Raw genomic sequence first — 14630 nt, 5'->3', positions numbered from 1 at the left:
ACATTCTCAAAAGAGATTTGGCTTACACCAACAAAACTGTGGGGTTTTTCGCACTGTTTATTTTAGTGAATTTTGAATTATGTAAATTTTTCCCTTAGCCCAATTGCACCTCAAAACACGCCAGCAGAAATTGGTGAGCTTTAGATCAGTTAGTCCTTCAGAGATGGAAAGTTGTAACATCAGCACAAATAAAGGCTAAGTAAAATCTTACTGATGTGCTGCTTTCCTGGTAATTGTCCTTGCCAGACACATGTACTTATGGACCCTCTAATCTTGTGGTCAGCTGCAAGGTGAGGGTCTGTGGGTGCAGGTAGATACTCATGTGCCACCCCATAGAAACTGAGGAGAATCCAAGAGAGCTGGGATGCTGCACTCAAGGAGGGGAGGGGGAAAAAGGGAGGAAATATTTTTTTTGTATTCTTTTGGTTTTTCATCCCATTCTGTTGTGGAGTTAGGGCAGTGTGAAGGCCATGCTTCCTTTCTACCTGAACTTCAAACTGCCTAGGTGTGATGCAGACCCCAGAAAAGCTTTTTTCTTCACTGCTTTGTTACTGATTCATGCATCCTCTAAGAAGGTGTTAGCTTTGATCCGTTCTAACTGTCCTGCAGTATGCTATGTTGTGGGAAGATTAGTCCTTAAGTCTCTTAATTAATTACTCTTAATTCTATTACTTCTGGTATAACTAGAAAAAATAATAATTGTCAAATAACAAGTAATCCATGTATTTTGTGTTTAATGCCTAGCTGTTAATAGCTGCTTAAAATATTAACTTTCCACCCTAGACAGTCCTATTATTCTGGGTTTTTTTCAAGACAGCTTTCTTATAACAATGCACAACAAAGTTTTTCAGCTTCAGTGCACTTCCAATTAGCTGAATTTTTCATGTCTCTGGGAGGTAAATTCATACAGTTATTCCTAATTTATAGACAAATGTCATTGTGGTGCAGGTAGTATCTGTAACAGGCATACAGGCCTGAAAGTACTCAGTGGACTATGTTCAGCAGAGAATAATGAGCCATGTTAGATAATGACATGCTAATTACAATATTTATGAGAATTAATTTACCAATTTACCAGATTGTTATAATAAGTGCATGGGACAGACCTTAGAGTTGAGGGAAATTACAGAGGCAGGCAAACAAACAAGAATGTGCCTTCAATGCAGAGTCACAAAACTGTATTAGTTACAAAAGGGAAATGAATTGTATTCCCTCACCTCTGATGGAATGATCATCACTTGTATTTTTTCCTCCTACCAAAGTTGATTGTAAACCTTCCCCCCAGGTCCTCCTGCCCACAGCAGCTGAATTCAGTGGGAACAGGACCAACCCATCATCCTCAGAAATGGCAAGGTGCCATATGACTGGGCCCCAGCTGGAGCAGTAAAAAACTACATTCAGTGTCTGAAGATGCCCCCTTTAGACTGAGTCTACTGAGAAGATCTTTTTCTTCTTGAAAGGAAGTGGTTTCCACATGAACAAGTAATGCCTCTGATTCTGCAGATTCTTAAGTGCTTTATTAAAGGTATTTTTTTTTATTCTGACTTTTCACACAAAATAAGCTATGTTCAAAATAACCAAATCATAAATGATTGTTGCAATTTTCCTTCAAAAACCTTAAGGTGCTCCTCAGGTACTCCTGGCATCTGTAGAGTAGATGTAATATACTCCAACATAGATGTTAATGTCTCTTTTGAACATAGAAGATATTTAACTTTTTTCCTATTAATACAACGTTATGTAAGCCAAACAGGTAATTTCCAGTTCTCACTCTTTCAAAAGTTTGCTCTTTCATTACATCTTTCTTATGTTCATTGTACGTACTCCCGAACTGCGAGTTCTTTCAGGGTAAAAATCCGTATGGGATCTTTCTTCGTCTTCCATTCTTCCAGTTTTTCTTGCAAAGACAGGAAATCCTTGCCAAGTTCATAGGCCAGAGTGATCATTGTTTCTAACAGTGGAATATAATACCTGTGGCTGGTATGCACACAAAGGCGTGACAGAGCTTTTTCTCCATACTCAAAGGCACTTGCTGGGTTTTCCAGGTCCTTGTGGCACACCACGATGGCACAGAGAGTAGGGACAACCGAGACAGGGTTCCCTCTCGTCAGCCTTTCCTGCAGCCCAATGACTTCTAAAAGGATTTCCAAGGCTTTGGTGTACTGGCCACCCCGCAGGCAACCATATGCTTCCTGAAGCTCTGGCCTTGTTAAGAAGTCGATAAATTTTTTTGATCTTCTGATGTATTTCATAGAATATAGGAGTCTCAGGTAGTCCTTGAAGGCTAATTTTCTTTCATTGATTATTTCTTCTGTGAAGTTCCCTGTTAGAGTTTTTTTGGGAAAGGTCACATCTTCCATTTCTTCACTAAATTCCTCCAGCAGATTTCTGTGCAGTTTCTCAAAGTCTGAATAACGCCGTTCAATTACAGACTTGTTACTGTCAAAACTCCCTGTTTGCAAAATGATGATTTTATACATCTAAACACAATCAAAGAGAAAAAAACAAGCATGAGAAGGGACTATGAAAAGACTTTGTGCTTGTTCAGTCCTCCAGCTGAAATACTCCTGCACCAATTTTCTGTGTGTAATCTCATGTACTCCTATAGCAGTGCTGCTAAATCAGTTACTGTCTGGGATTATGGTGCATGCTCAGTGTAGACCTGAAAGACTGCAGCCATCAAACTAAAAATTCCCACCTCCTGCCATTCTGTACTTCTGTCACCAGACTTAGGCTTAGCACATAAATAAGGTGTACATAAACAGTGCACTAACGATCCCATCCTGCAAGGTGCTGGGAAAGCAAACTAGCAGCAGACTGAAGCACATAAAAACACTTACAAAGCATGTCTGTAGCTGAACTTTGTTTATAACAGCCATGGCTGCTGCAATCAATCATCTTCAGTGAACTGAATGGATTTCCCAGACTTAATAATGAATGTAATCTATTTTACATTGGTCATAATATTCAGAAATGTTCTTTGTATAAGACATTCCTAGGGATTTGGGGGTGTTAGTAATGCTGTGAAAGAAGAGGGAGTATTTGGCAATATATCTGGTGTGTGCAGAAATAAGGTGGAGCAACTCCAAATCCTTTTCTCCCCTGTAAATCACTGTCCTGTATTCAAACTTACTTCACACTTAAATAATATAAAAAAGTGACATTTCTACAAGGGCTTGCTATCCAAACCCCTTCACTGGCAGCTAACAGCTGTGCTGCCCCACATTAACAGTACACAAGAGCATGTCTTCCTCAGCTCTTCACTAGCCTCAAAAAGACTGTAATGGATGTGATATTAGGCAAATAGCTGCAAACCAAAATTTTGTGCTGCGTTGTACAAATAATCTCTTCTGGTTCTGATCCAAGCGCAGTGATATTGAGGAAGGGCCAAATCCCTAATGTGTGTAAACCATGGCAGCTCCATGGAGGCCAGTTCAACTGTGTCACCAGACACCTGCTAAGGACACAGACTGTTGACCTTTTGGATGATGACCATGTTGACACTCAACTTCACCTTGTTCCCATTAATTTACACAGGAGCTGGAGGGGTTTTACTCATACCAGTTACTTCCTTTGCTGCTGTTGAAGGGTGCAAACCAGTACTCGCACTATGCCTGTCTGATTCTCTTCCTTGTTTTTCCTTAAAGAGAAAGTCTCTCTTTTAATCTTCATAAATGATCTTTACAGGCACTTCTTGAAAGGTTTCTAAATTTCAGCTGACTTCTCTGATCTCTTTTCATTTGTAAGCACTGTGACATTTTCCTATGCTTTGTCCTGCTCCCTGCTGAAAAGTGTATATATGCCTGATGCATTCTAAAACAATCATAAGAGCAATTTTTTTAAGCTATCATTTTATCAAGGGCAGCTAAGTGAATAATTTACAAGTACTTGCTTTTTTTATTTGCGGAGTGTGCATGAAAAAGGTAAGAAGTAGCATTTAATTAAACTGTCATTCAAATTGGCTCAATTTTGTTGTAACGTAAATCTTTTTGCCTAGGCACATAACTTATGACTAAGTTTAACTGCACATATGATGAATGATTCTCTTGCTCTCATACAGTTACACAAAACCAATTTTTAACTATTCAGCAAGCTGGATACTCAGGAGTGTATGCAAGAAAAGCAGCAACGAAGTAGGTGTGTACAGCATACAACAAGATCTGAGGACAGTCTCTAAAACATTTACCTGCTTCAAATTCTACCAAACTGGATCACCCAGAATCAGCAATGCTGATTCTCAGCATTTTTCATCTACAGATCTCATAGACAGTAGCAAACAAGGAAATCATCCCTATCTGAATGTCACAGGCGTACTAAAAGGGACTCGCTCTAGATCAGTCCTTCTGAAGGCCAGGAGCAGAAACAGAAATAAAAACTAAGTGTCAGTACTGTGAATAAAGATTAAAAAATCCAACCTACTTCATTGTTCCCACTGCTCATACTCATATTTCATCTTAAAAATATGACAAATATGCCACCTAAGGGAGCTCTAAGTAGGGAAGGGGAACGATCCCAAGTGATCTGGCTGGAGGATGTCCTAGACTTTGTCAACATCAAAGAATTCTGCACTTGTGCTAAGAGAAATCTCTGATGTGGAAATTATACAAATGCACTGCAGCTGCTACAGCCAGCTAGCTCAGTGGAAGTGTAAATACACAGATATTTTTATATTTGTGTGAATTTCCTTAATGTTGACAAAACTCTGTGTTTTAAGGATACTCAAGATACTACTTTATTTGATAACACTTTTCCACTGCAGCAGATTTTGTGAACTGACTGTCAGAGGGTTTTTTTAGAGGCAGATTCCACCAGCCAGGCCCATACAATCAGTGAGAACAGGTTCTACTCAGTGTGATTGTGGCTTGCAAAACTTGGCCTTTGGTAAGGCTTTCATGTAGCGAGGCCTGCTGTGTGCTGTGCAGACCCCTGTAGAGTGAATAAAAATTAATGATCTTCTTACATATTCATTTCTTAGCTTACCACATATTTAGATAAGTGGTGCTCTACAATTCTGGTTGATGGGATTTCAAAAAGGAGTTTGATTTGTTTGCACTGGCGTTTTTCATTCCTCCAATATTCCTGAAGCTCCTTAGTGGTCATCGAAGAGTTGGGACTTAGGGTTGCACTGGAATCTAAAACCAATATATTTAGTATTTCAGGTTATATTCTTTGGACTTGGAAAGAAAACTCTTATGCATTTGTTTTGAAAGGACAGCCTACATTTTCTGTTGCTGTAACAGCAAGACCTAAAGACTGATAAAATAGATGATTTCACTGCTAATAAAGACAGGAGCAGATGCTCTGAGGAAAGCTATTAGGGTCTGAAATTTTGAAAGACAACGTATCATCTGTAGAATACAAAACTGTAGAGAAAACACTGCCAAGAAATACTGTATATCAAGGTTGTAACCTAGGGCACAATCTGAGCAGGAGATTTGCTTCAACATCCCAGAAATAGCCCTAAGAAACACTGAGTCTTTTGAGTCAGATGTTTCTCCAGGCTTCTTTGTTGCTAATGGAGGAGATAATACAATGCAGCTGCAAATTCAGACATATATTCAAAAACTGACCCTATTCAAATATGGGGTTTGTGCAGTAATAGGAGAAAGCTGAGAAAACATGAATATCCTAACCTCAAAGTTGGATAACCAGCTCAACTGAAGGAAGAATTCTCACATCCTCTCTTCTTTTTGTAGCTGAACTGATGGCACAGTTCAGCTACAAATATTTTATATACCTCCCTCCTTTCCCCTCTCTCTCTTCCCACAGTCTCTCTCTCTCTCTCTCTCTCACACACACACACACACACACACATGCATATGTAAAAACACAGGACAGCTGGTTAAAGAGTTTGCTTACAGGAGAATTTTGAGCATTTCAAAAAGGCGATTTCTCTGTCTTTGAAATCTACTGACAATAGATTTCATCAGGTGGCATTTAGGCTAGCTAGCAAAGTGGATAAAAGAAATGGAATATTTGTATCTCAGTGGGCACACCAGTCCCAGTTTCTAATCAAGGATATCTTTGTCAAGGCAGTCAGCTGAAGTCAGTCTGCAGTGTATTTAACATTCTGCTAATGGAGGTGAATGAGCACAAATGAAGGGGAAGAGAACAGCTTGATGCAGAAATAGACTTGTAAAGGCACCACAGTACTCTTTCAGTGGCCCCACTTTTACATGTTCTTAATCATTTGACCATACAGTTTCAATTATCAAGGCCTTGGGGGTTTGGCTCAATCCCTACAAAGCATCTATTTCCTAGGAGAGGTGGTTTTTATGACATCCTTCCAGGCTTAAAATCTTGATGAGATTATGTATATTTTGGGTTATACATAGCATTTTATTTAATAACAGATGAGAGCAATCTTAGGCATAGTAAATGTTCAGTGCTGGCTCTTTAAAGGCATGTGAGAACTGCCTGCTTGAGATTAGCTTCAAGTTGGTGTCCTTGCTGATACTGCCAAGAAGTTCAGATTTTGTGATGCACAGAAAGTGCATTCCCAAGACAGGCCATCTGATGACCACTGCTTTCATTGCTGGTGTCTAAATTAAATCTGTGATACATTTTCGGCAGGAGGTATTTGAAAGGAAAACTCGGTGTGTGTATATACAGACCAGGATGAGCATCAGTTTCACTATTGCTACATTATTACTACAAGTGTAATCAAGGCTTATTTTCAGTGGAGTATGGCAGTACAGGTTTGAACTACTGCTGCAATAAATAAGCAAAGTTTTTAATACAAGAGCATAAACAGCTAGAAGAAACAAAATTAAAGGATAGCATCAACCTTGTGTGTCATCTTTTTCTGGGTTTTCTTTTCTCACTTGACATGAAATTTCAGCTTTGGGTTGATTTTCTTCTTCATCAGATGGATTTGTGGTAGAAGATGTAGTAATTCTGCTTACAGCTTCCAACAGTTCCCTTTCTGCTGTGCAGTGTGAGTCTTGGTCCATTTCTTGATGTCACTGAAAGATTACAAACCTCATGACATTTCTTAGTACCACGCCTTTAGGGGATCCAGTTTGGTAATCTTATTACTTACTCATTGTTCTCTGTGAACTTGTATCAGTGCAACTTTATAAAAACAAAAGTAGTAAATAGAAATACCTACATAGTGCAGAACCATCCCTATTACTGTTACCACTGAAAGTGTCTGGACGTTCTTCTGGTAGCTTAAAATCAAACAAAAAAACCCATAAGAAGTTATGTTGAATAAGATTAGATGGGGAACTCAGTTCTTACCTATGAGAATTTTGTCATGAACTTCAGTGTTGGCAGATTTCTTCCTCCTTGTATTTTGCCCTCAAGCTTGCAAGTATGAGTTCAGATGAACTAAAATCTTGGAGATAATTAGTATAAGCAGCAGCCTGGTTCTCTTGCACTGCTAAAATTTACTGTTCTCAAGACTTAAAAACTTGTTGTCTGTTCTTAATCACAACCTGTAGGGCAAAATAGGGTGATATCTAAAGCAATATAAAGTTTTTATCATATTTCACAGCTTTAGGTTCCGTCCAAAGACTTGTCTCTGTAACTGTGAAAACAGAACAACTGAATTTGACAATGGTTTGGTGGAAGGAGATCTGAATTTTCTAATTATTATACAGAAGTATTCTCCTTTTACTTGTGCTTTTACCCTACATACTGTGTTGTATTAGAGCTGTTCTGCTAGGACCACTATTTCACCATGTACTAATAAAATGCTTAACACAATATACTCCTACTCCACAGACTCCACAGGTTGGCCATTCTGCTGCTTAAACATATCAAAATTTAGGGATTTTGTTTGTTTGTTTGTTAAACAAACAAACCCTGCCTGTTACACCATTGTGTTATATGAGCAGTTGAAGAAGTTCTAAGAACATCCTAAAACCTTTGCCAAGGTGCTGTATTCCCTCAGCATGAGCGAAGTGTTGCTCACAGTTCAGCCAACAAGTGAAAATCAAGTAACGGAACAATACAGTTTTACAAGAAACCCTGCTAAAATAATGCCCAAGCAGTGGTTATTAAGTAATGGGAGGGTTTAGGACAGGGTTGTTGCTACATATAATTTTGCCTCCACTTGTCTACCACACACTTATGCAATGCTGGATACAGAGGTGAGGAAACTCCTTCAGCAGACTTACTGATTTCTGGGCAAGCTGCAAGGCTATAAAAAGAAAAGAAATTACTTTCCCCACTGGAAATAATGGAAGTGCAAACACTTTCCTCTAACAGAAACCTTTCCTTTGGCTGGCTTGCACAAGCAGGTACACAAATGTTGTCATCCTCCTTAAGAAAAGCATCATGGAAGCCCTTATTCTCGGAGTGAAAGTTCTTACTGTTCTTCAGTCCTCCTTATGATCTGCTTTTTTAATATGAAGAATAGCCACTTACTTATTGTTTAACTGGTCAGTCTTTTGAAAATCAGACCAGTTTATCCCAAGAGAATATATAGTAGATTAAATGAGGAATCTGAAAATGGCCAAAAAAATTTAAATGACAGCTTTTTTTCTTGGTTATAAGTTGGGATAACTTTATGAGAAAAATTGTATTTACATTGAAAAAAAATTTTTTTTATATTTATAGCTTTATATACGTAAATATATATATGAGTATACATGTGTATTATATACATATACACATACATATATATATATATATTAATACTACTTTAAAACATGGTTTACCAGAGATACATAACACACTTGTAAACAGAAGAATGCAGAAGTGGATGTTATGACACACAAGTCTTCTGCCTTGAATATATGTACCTTGAATACTAACTGCACTTCATGCAAACAGTTTCATTTTCACAGCTAAAACTCATCGCAAGCTCTTTTAACTAAGCTACTACTTATTTTTCCATATTAAAAAAAAAAAATCCAAAACAACACAACCCCCCTGCAACAAATTACACGATTTTATCTTGAGCAGACACGCATCCTGTTCCGTTTCAGGGTGAGTGCTGCTCCATCTCCTTCACAGGGTTTTAAGTAGCCCTAGACCCCGAAGCGCCCAGAGCACCCACCTGGAAATCGCCGAATTCTTTTAGTCGTGGCACATGTGAGCTCTGTGCGAGGCCACAGAGCAGAGCCCGCCCCGCGTGTCCGAAACGCAGAGAAAGATGTCCGTGCTTTCACCTAGCGGGCACATTCTGTGTCTTACAAAAAGGAAGGAAGAAGCCTCGGTTAAATCAGACTTCCCCGTCCCATTGGCTCGGTGCTGCCCGATTGCGCATGAACCCTCCTGAGCCTCCCGCAGCCCCGGGGCCGCCCGCGGCCCGGCCCGGCCCCGCTGCGGGCTTCGGCACCCAGCGCCAGCATCATCCCCCGGCATCCAGCGTTAGCATCCCCCGGCACCCAGCGCTAGCATCGTCCCCCGGCACCCAGCGCTAGCATCGTCCCCCGGCACCCAGCGCTAGCATCGTCCCCCGGCACCCAGCGCTAGCATCGTCCCCCGGCACCCAGCGCTAGCATCGTCCCCCGGCACCCAGCGCTAGCATCGTCCCCCGGCACCCAGCGCCAGCATCATCCCCCGGCACCCAGCGCTAGCGGCCCCTGGGCACGGGAGGGACTTCCATGCAGTCAACACAATCCAGGCAAACTTCTCTGCATGGGTTTCTGAAGCAAGAAAAAACACTCTCAGCAAAATGGAGATTAGGGGGGGAAAAGCCAAATATGTAAAATGTACTTATGTGGAAAAATAATGCCCCTTGGGACGTCTTTAAAATACAGGCTTAACATCCAGTTCAGGAAAGAAAATGCAGATGGCATCACAACAAACAGCCTTGTTCTGTGTAAACTTGTGCTTCTGACAGAAATCCTGATTCTGCACAGTGCAGAATGTGATTAATTTCAAATATCTGCTCAATTAAAATTCAAATAGGAGCATTATTATATCTGACATGATTACTAAACTTGAGATGGGCTTACAAGTGTGCCTAAAATTAATCCTACATGTGCTTAAATTCATTGTTGAATTGAGGACAAAATGAAGAAGAATGTGGTATTAATCCACATGTCCTTTGGCCCAGATGCTTCTTTTTTTGGAGTTCACTTCAGTTTGGAAATTTGCTTTAAACCATCAGGATAGCTATTTCTGGGGTAAATAATATGGACACTATCTTTTTTTAGTAATGTAAGTTTCCCCTTTGCCAAAGTTCAGTCACTGAAAAACCAAGCAATTTTAATGCAGCACAAATGTGGGAGGCAAACATCCAAAGGACCACATGGATCCTGCCCCACACATTCCTTTAGAACAAACAATTTAAAATAATGTAAAACCAGGACCATAAACTGGTAATGCTTCTCTTCTGCTTTATTTGCAACATAAAACAATGCCAACTTTAACTTGGACTTGGTCTAAATGTAGGAGTTTTGCTGAAATAGCTGTCAGAATGATGAAAAATCCCTTGCATGCAGCTACAGCCACATTGGCAAAAGCCCTGGAGAAGATGCTTTTATACTGGCAGAGTCCTTCGGCCACTTTAGAATATTCCATGAGGAAAGTGATTTAAGTTACACCCGAAAAGAAATCTGTGCTTGCCAATTCAGCTCTAAGGTGTAGCTATACCAGCCAACTCTTTTAAGTGTAGACAAGGCATGGGTTTCTGGCACTACTCTCATTCCTTTAAAGTTAGATTTATGGGTTTGGTTACAATTGTGAGCAACAACCAAGGGGGATTTCAGTGTATTTCACTCATGCTGACAGTTTATGGATGTATCTCAACTTTGAATTCTGAATCAGTTAATTTATGTGGTGCCAAAAAGCAATGAATTATTTTGTGATGCTTAGTGCTATTGTCCTGCTCTAGATAAAGCTAAAAGGAAAGAAAAAAGTACATTTATCAGTATATTAAGTGTGACCTCTACTTTCAATTATTTCAGAATAAGTAAGTTCTAGTACAATTAACCTGGATGATTAAAAGAAATGAAATGTGTTATTATATTTACAAATCAAGGGTGTTCCACAAGAATTCTGCTGTAGAGTCAGCTATTATGGTCACAATTGATTCCTGAGGGTGTTCCTCATGCTCAGGAGCTGTGACATCCACAGCAGGTTTAGCAGGCTGCTACTCCACATCCTGCTCCCAGGAGCTCAGGTTTGGTCCAAACAGTGCCTTGCCCTTCACTGGGACCTAGTTAGTCTGGCAGCATTTTACTTTTCTAAGTGTCTACTTGATTAGCACATGCAAAACCCACTGCAGTACACAGTGTTGTTTGCTGGAAGAATGCATAACTAATATCTTTCTTTTTGTATTCTCAGCTACACTTCCAACAGCCAAATATTATGTAAAGGTTAAGCAGTAGAAAAGAAAATTTTCACAATGGCAGCAAAGCATTCTGAGAGATGGGCAAGTGCATTTACACCACCAATTTACCTTAATACTCATAAAACTGTGGTAAATTTTAATGGAAAAACATTTTCTGTCGTTGTCAGGGATGGAAAAGGGATCCTGATACAGTGGCTTATTCACAGTTTGTATTCTGTGAAAGCACTGACTTTGTCAGACATAAAGGGCACGGTGTTAAAATGCACCTACCAAGGGATACGGGAAAAGTGTGCTCTGCAATAATGTAGGAGTGAGGCAAGGTTAAAATCATAACAGTGCAGTGAATAAAAGGTGGCTGACATATGAGTTATATCCTCCATACCCATTTAAGATTAAATTACTCATTTTAAGAAGAACAGCCTGAAAGTTTATGGCCAAAACTTGGTGACCAGCCAAGAGATGAGCCAGCATTGTGATGCCATGTAAAGGATGCCTGCCACTATTGAAAGACTGTGTGCTTTTGACAGTTAAAGAACCAAAAAGGACTGCTGCCACTGTGTCAAACATTCTGCTTTGATTTATACCCCAATCTGGGCAGTTCCCATTTTCCCAATCAGACAGATTACACAAACCCTGACAGATACAATATTTAACCATAGACTACAAAGCTGGTATGAGCTGGAAAACTTGGGAGCTAAACCAATGTCATGTATGAACTGCAGTTTTCTGGCTGGTTTTATTTGCATTTTATCATAGGCAGAGTAAGGTCTTATTCTTGTTAAGGAATGTGGCTGTAATATCCCTATTACAAAATACTCTTCAGCTTCTGTCCTAAGAAGTGCAGCTTCAGGCAACCTCGTAGTCTGTGCTACTTTTCCATCTCAAGCCCCAAACTATTTAGCTAAACAGTATTTAAATAATTCATTAGAACAGTAGATAATGACAAAACCCTAAACAAACAAGGGGGCAGAAATACCTGACATATTTATCCAAGTCCCTTTTTATCATATAACTAATATTTAGAAAGTGTGGTCGGACTGTCTTTGATGCTTCTGCAAGCACCTTCCCTCTCTATTTTTTTCTAATGCAGCTGGATAAATACCAGCCGTTTCCATGTTTGAATTAGCAGAAAAAAAAAAATCATCTGTTTTGATGAATATTCTGCACTTTGGGGGTAATGCTGTGATAAATGAATACCATACTCCTATCCTGGCACAGCACAAAATTCTGTTCCATGCTATGCTATAATAATGTAATTGTACAGTGTTGTGTCATTTGAAAGTGAAATTTGTTTATCATACTTCATTATTACAAAACATGTCTCTCTTAGCAAGAGTGTGGTTTAAAGAAATCATTCGCTGTTTAATGGCAAATGTCTTGTGCTGGTGTTACTGACAGAGTTTTCAACATAAAAGAGATGTAACAGGCCCATTTTACACTGCCAAAGTCCTGTTATCACTTTACAACTCCTTTATACTTCTAAAGGAGTATGAAGGAGCTTTAGAGTAAACACCAGTCCTGGCCTGCCTTTCATCTGTGGTCTGTCAGTGACACGGAGCTGTGTGCAAGCCCAGTGGGTCAATGGGATATTAACTTGGGTTAAATGTCACAAGCACTGTTCTGTCTGCAGAATGACAGGCTTTGTAAATGGGCCATGTTGGCCCCTTTTCCAATGAATTCATAGAGGATTAAGTGCATAATTACATGGAATACAGAATATTTTTAAATATTTTGTTGTGAGTTGTTACGAACACTACATGTAGTCATTCCTATCAAGTAGTTTGATATTTTATGCTCACAATGTGTCTGTACCCTTTTCTTCTCACATATAATTATGGTGTACTTTGGCTAATACTTACAGTCATGCTCCACATGTGATTTATTTATACCCAAAATGTAAATATAATGAAATTTGGGATAACAGGATTTATAGCAGACACGTTAATGCAGCTTGCAGCAGCATAAAAGGCAGCTCTACAAGCGGAGGCTGCAGCAGCTGTGTATAGATAGCCACCTTGAGGATCAGCAGAGCATGACTTGGGGCTACTGTATGCTCTTCTGCAAAAGGAGGAAGGCATAAATCTTAGTATATTACTTAGTATAGTGTATTTTTCAATGCTATTTATTGTTTAAAAATTAAATGAGACTTTGAAATGCAATTTTGCTTTTAAGGGACTAGGTGGCATGATTAGTGTGAGCATTCATCCCATAGTGGATGGAATCTCATTGTTTCCTCAGGGGTTTCTTGGAAACTCCTGCTGGTGTCTGTGTCCTTTCCGTCTTGAACATGCCCACACAAATAAAAACCCTGCCTTCTCATCTTCCTAGCAAAAGCCTTGGTAGTGACTCACATTGCTTCAGAGCTTAGAAATGGGCACTCAACCCCTGATTTGGGGCTGCATTGGATCTGCTTACTGACTGTCTCTGGATTCCAGAGAGCTGTAGGGAACAGGATTTACTGGAACAGCCTTTACTTTAGCTAATGTTGAACTGCACATCTTACTAAATTACATGAAAACATATATTAAAGGAATGCTACAGATGCTAAGAAACCAGGAAAGTGTTTATTTATGTGCCAATATTACTGTAACCTCCTGAGGTACAGGATCAAATGTTGTATCCTTAAAAGATGCTTCTTTGTAGGAAGTCCATCTCTAAAAGTGCAAAACTTTAGAAATATTTTAAAAATGAAATTTAAAGCACCAGTTTAGAATACTACATGAATAAAAAGAAATCTTCTCTAAACTAAATGTTGTTTTTTGGAAATACTGCATGCATGAATAGAGTCTTTAAACATAACTGTCCTGTTGAGCAATTCCCTTCTATTCCAGAGTTCATTCTCTCATTCATAATTTAAGCAGAGCTCACCATCTATAAACAACAGTGATGCTAAGTGGATAAAATAGCGCAGCATTCAGATGACAGGCACAAACAAATGTAGGTCGGTTTAAGAGGAGCTACACTTGGCTTTTATTAAATGAAATATTCAGTAGCATTTCTTCAATTTCTTGTGAGTGAAAATATTTCCGAAGTGGGTATTGAATCCAGACCGAAGCCTGACATTGGCGAACAGGCTCTGGGAACTCTGCGGAACTGCCCCGAGCTCACCACGCGGAAAGGTCAGGGCTGTGCAGGGGAAACCGCCCCTTGTGCACCGGCACGGCTGAAATCGCTCCGGCGCTCCTCCCGAGCCCACACGGAGGGCCTGTTATTAATTCTGCAATTAATTCTTCCCGGGGAGCATCGTGACTGCACCGGGACGTCTCTGCCACCTCCCGAGGAACCTCTCTGCGCGCGCCGGGGACAACCACCAGCGACTCCGGCTCAGGACACAGCGCTGGACGCGGGCGTGTCCCTTCCCAGAACGGGCTGGAGCGGG

General features: G+C 39.9%; 1 protein-coding gene across 3 annotated transcripts; it reads right to left on the bottom strand.

Annotated features, from left to right (window-relative positions):
* Nucleotides 1-1034: 1034 nt before the first annotated feature.
* SNX20 (sorting nexin 20) lies at nucleotides 1035-9726 on the bottom strand. 3 transcript variants are annotated; one of them, XM_017740854.1, is made up of 5 exons: nucleotides 9670-9726; nucleotides 9008-9139; nucleotides 6788-6965; nucleotides 4981-5132; nucleotides 1035-2480 (listed from the first exon to the last, which is right to left on the bottom strand). In XM_017740854.1, exons 3-5 carry the CDS (start codon nucleotides 6951-6953, stop codon nucleotides 1812-1814), a joined length of 987 nt encoding a protein of 328 aa, XP_017596343.1. In that variant the 5' UTR covers nucleotides 6954-6965; nucleotides 9008-9139; nucleotides 9670-9726; the 3' UTR covers nucleotides 1035-1811. The 3 variants fall into 3 exon arrangements, with proteins under 3 accessions (XP_017596343.1, XP_008637016.1, XP_017596344.1); XM_008638794.2 differs by lacking the exon at nucleotides 9670-9726 and adding an exon at nucleotides 9521-9649; XM_017740855.1 differs by lacking the exons at nucleotides 9008-9139; nucleotides 9670-9726 and adding an exon at nucleotides 7243-8532.
* Between the last annotated feature and the right edge of the window lie 4904 nt (nucleotides 9727-14630).

This window comes from Corvus brachyrhynchos, unplaced genomic scaffold (genome assembly GCF_000691975.1).
Source record: "Corvus brachyrhynchos isolate BGI_N302 unplaced genomic scaffold, ASM69197v1 scaffold26, whole genome shotgun sequence".
NCBI classification, from domain to species: Eukaryota; Metazoa; Chordata; class Aves; order Passeriformes; family Corvidae; genus Corvus; species Corvus brachyrhynchos.
The sequence above is the reverse complement of the archived record's forward strand: the minus strand, read 5'-3'. Positions and strand labels throughout refer to the sequence as shown.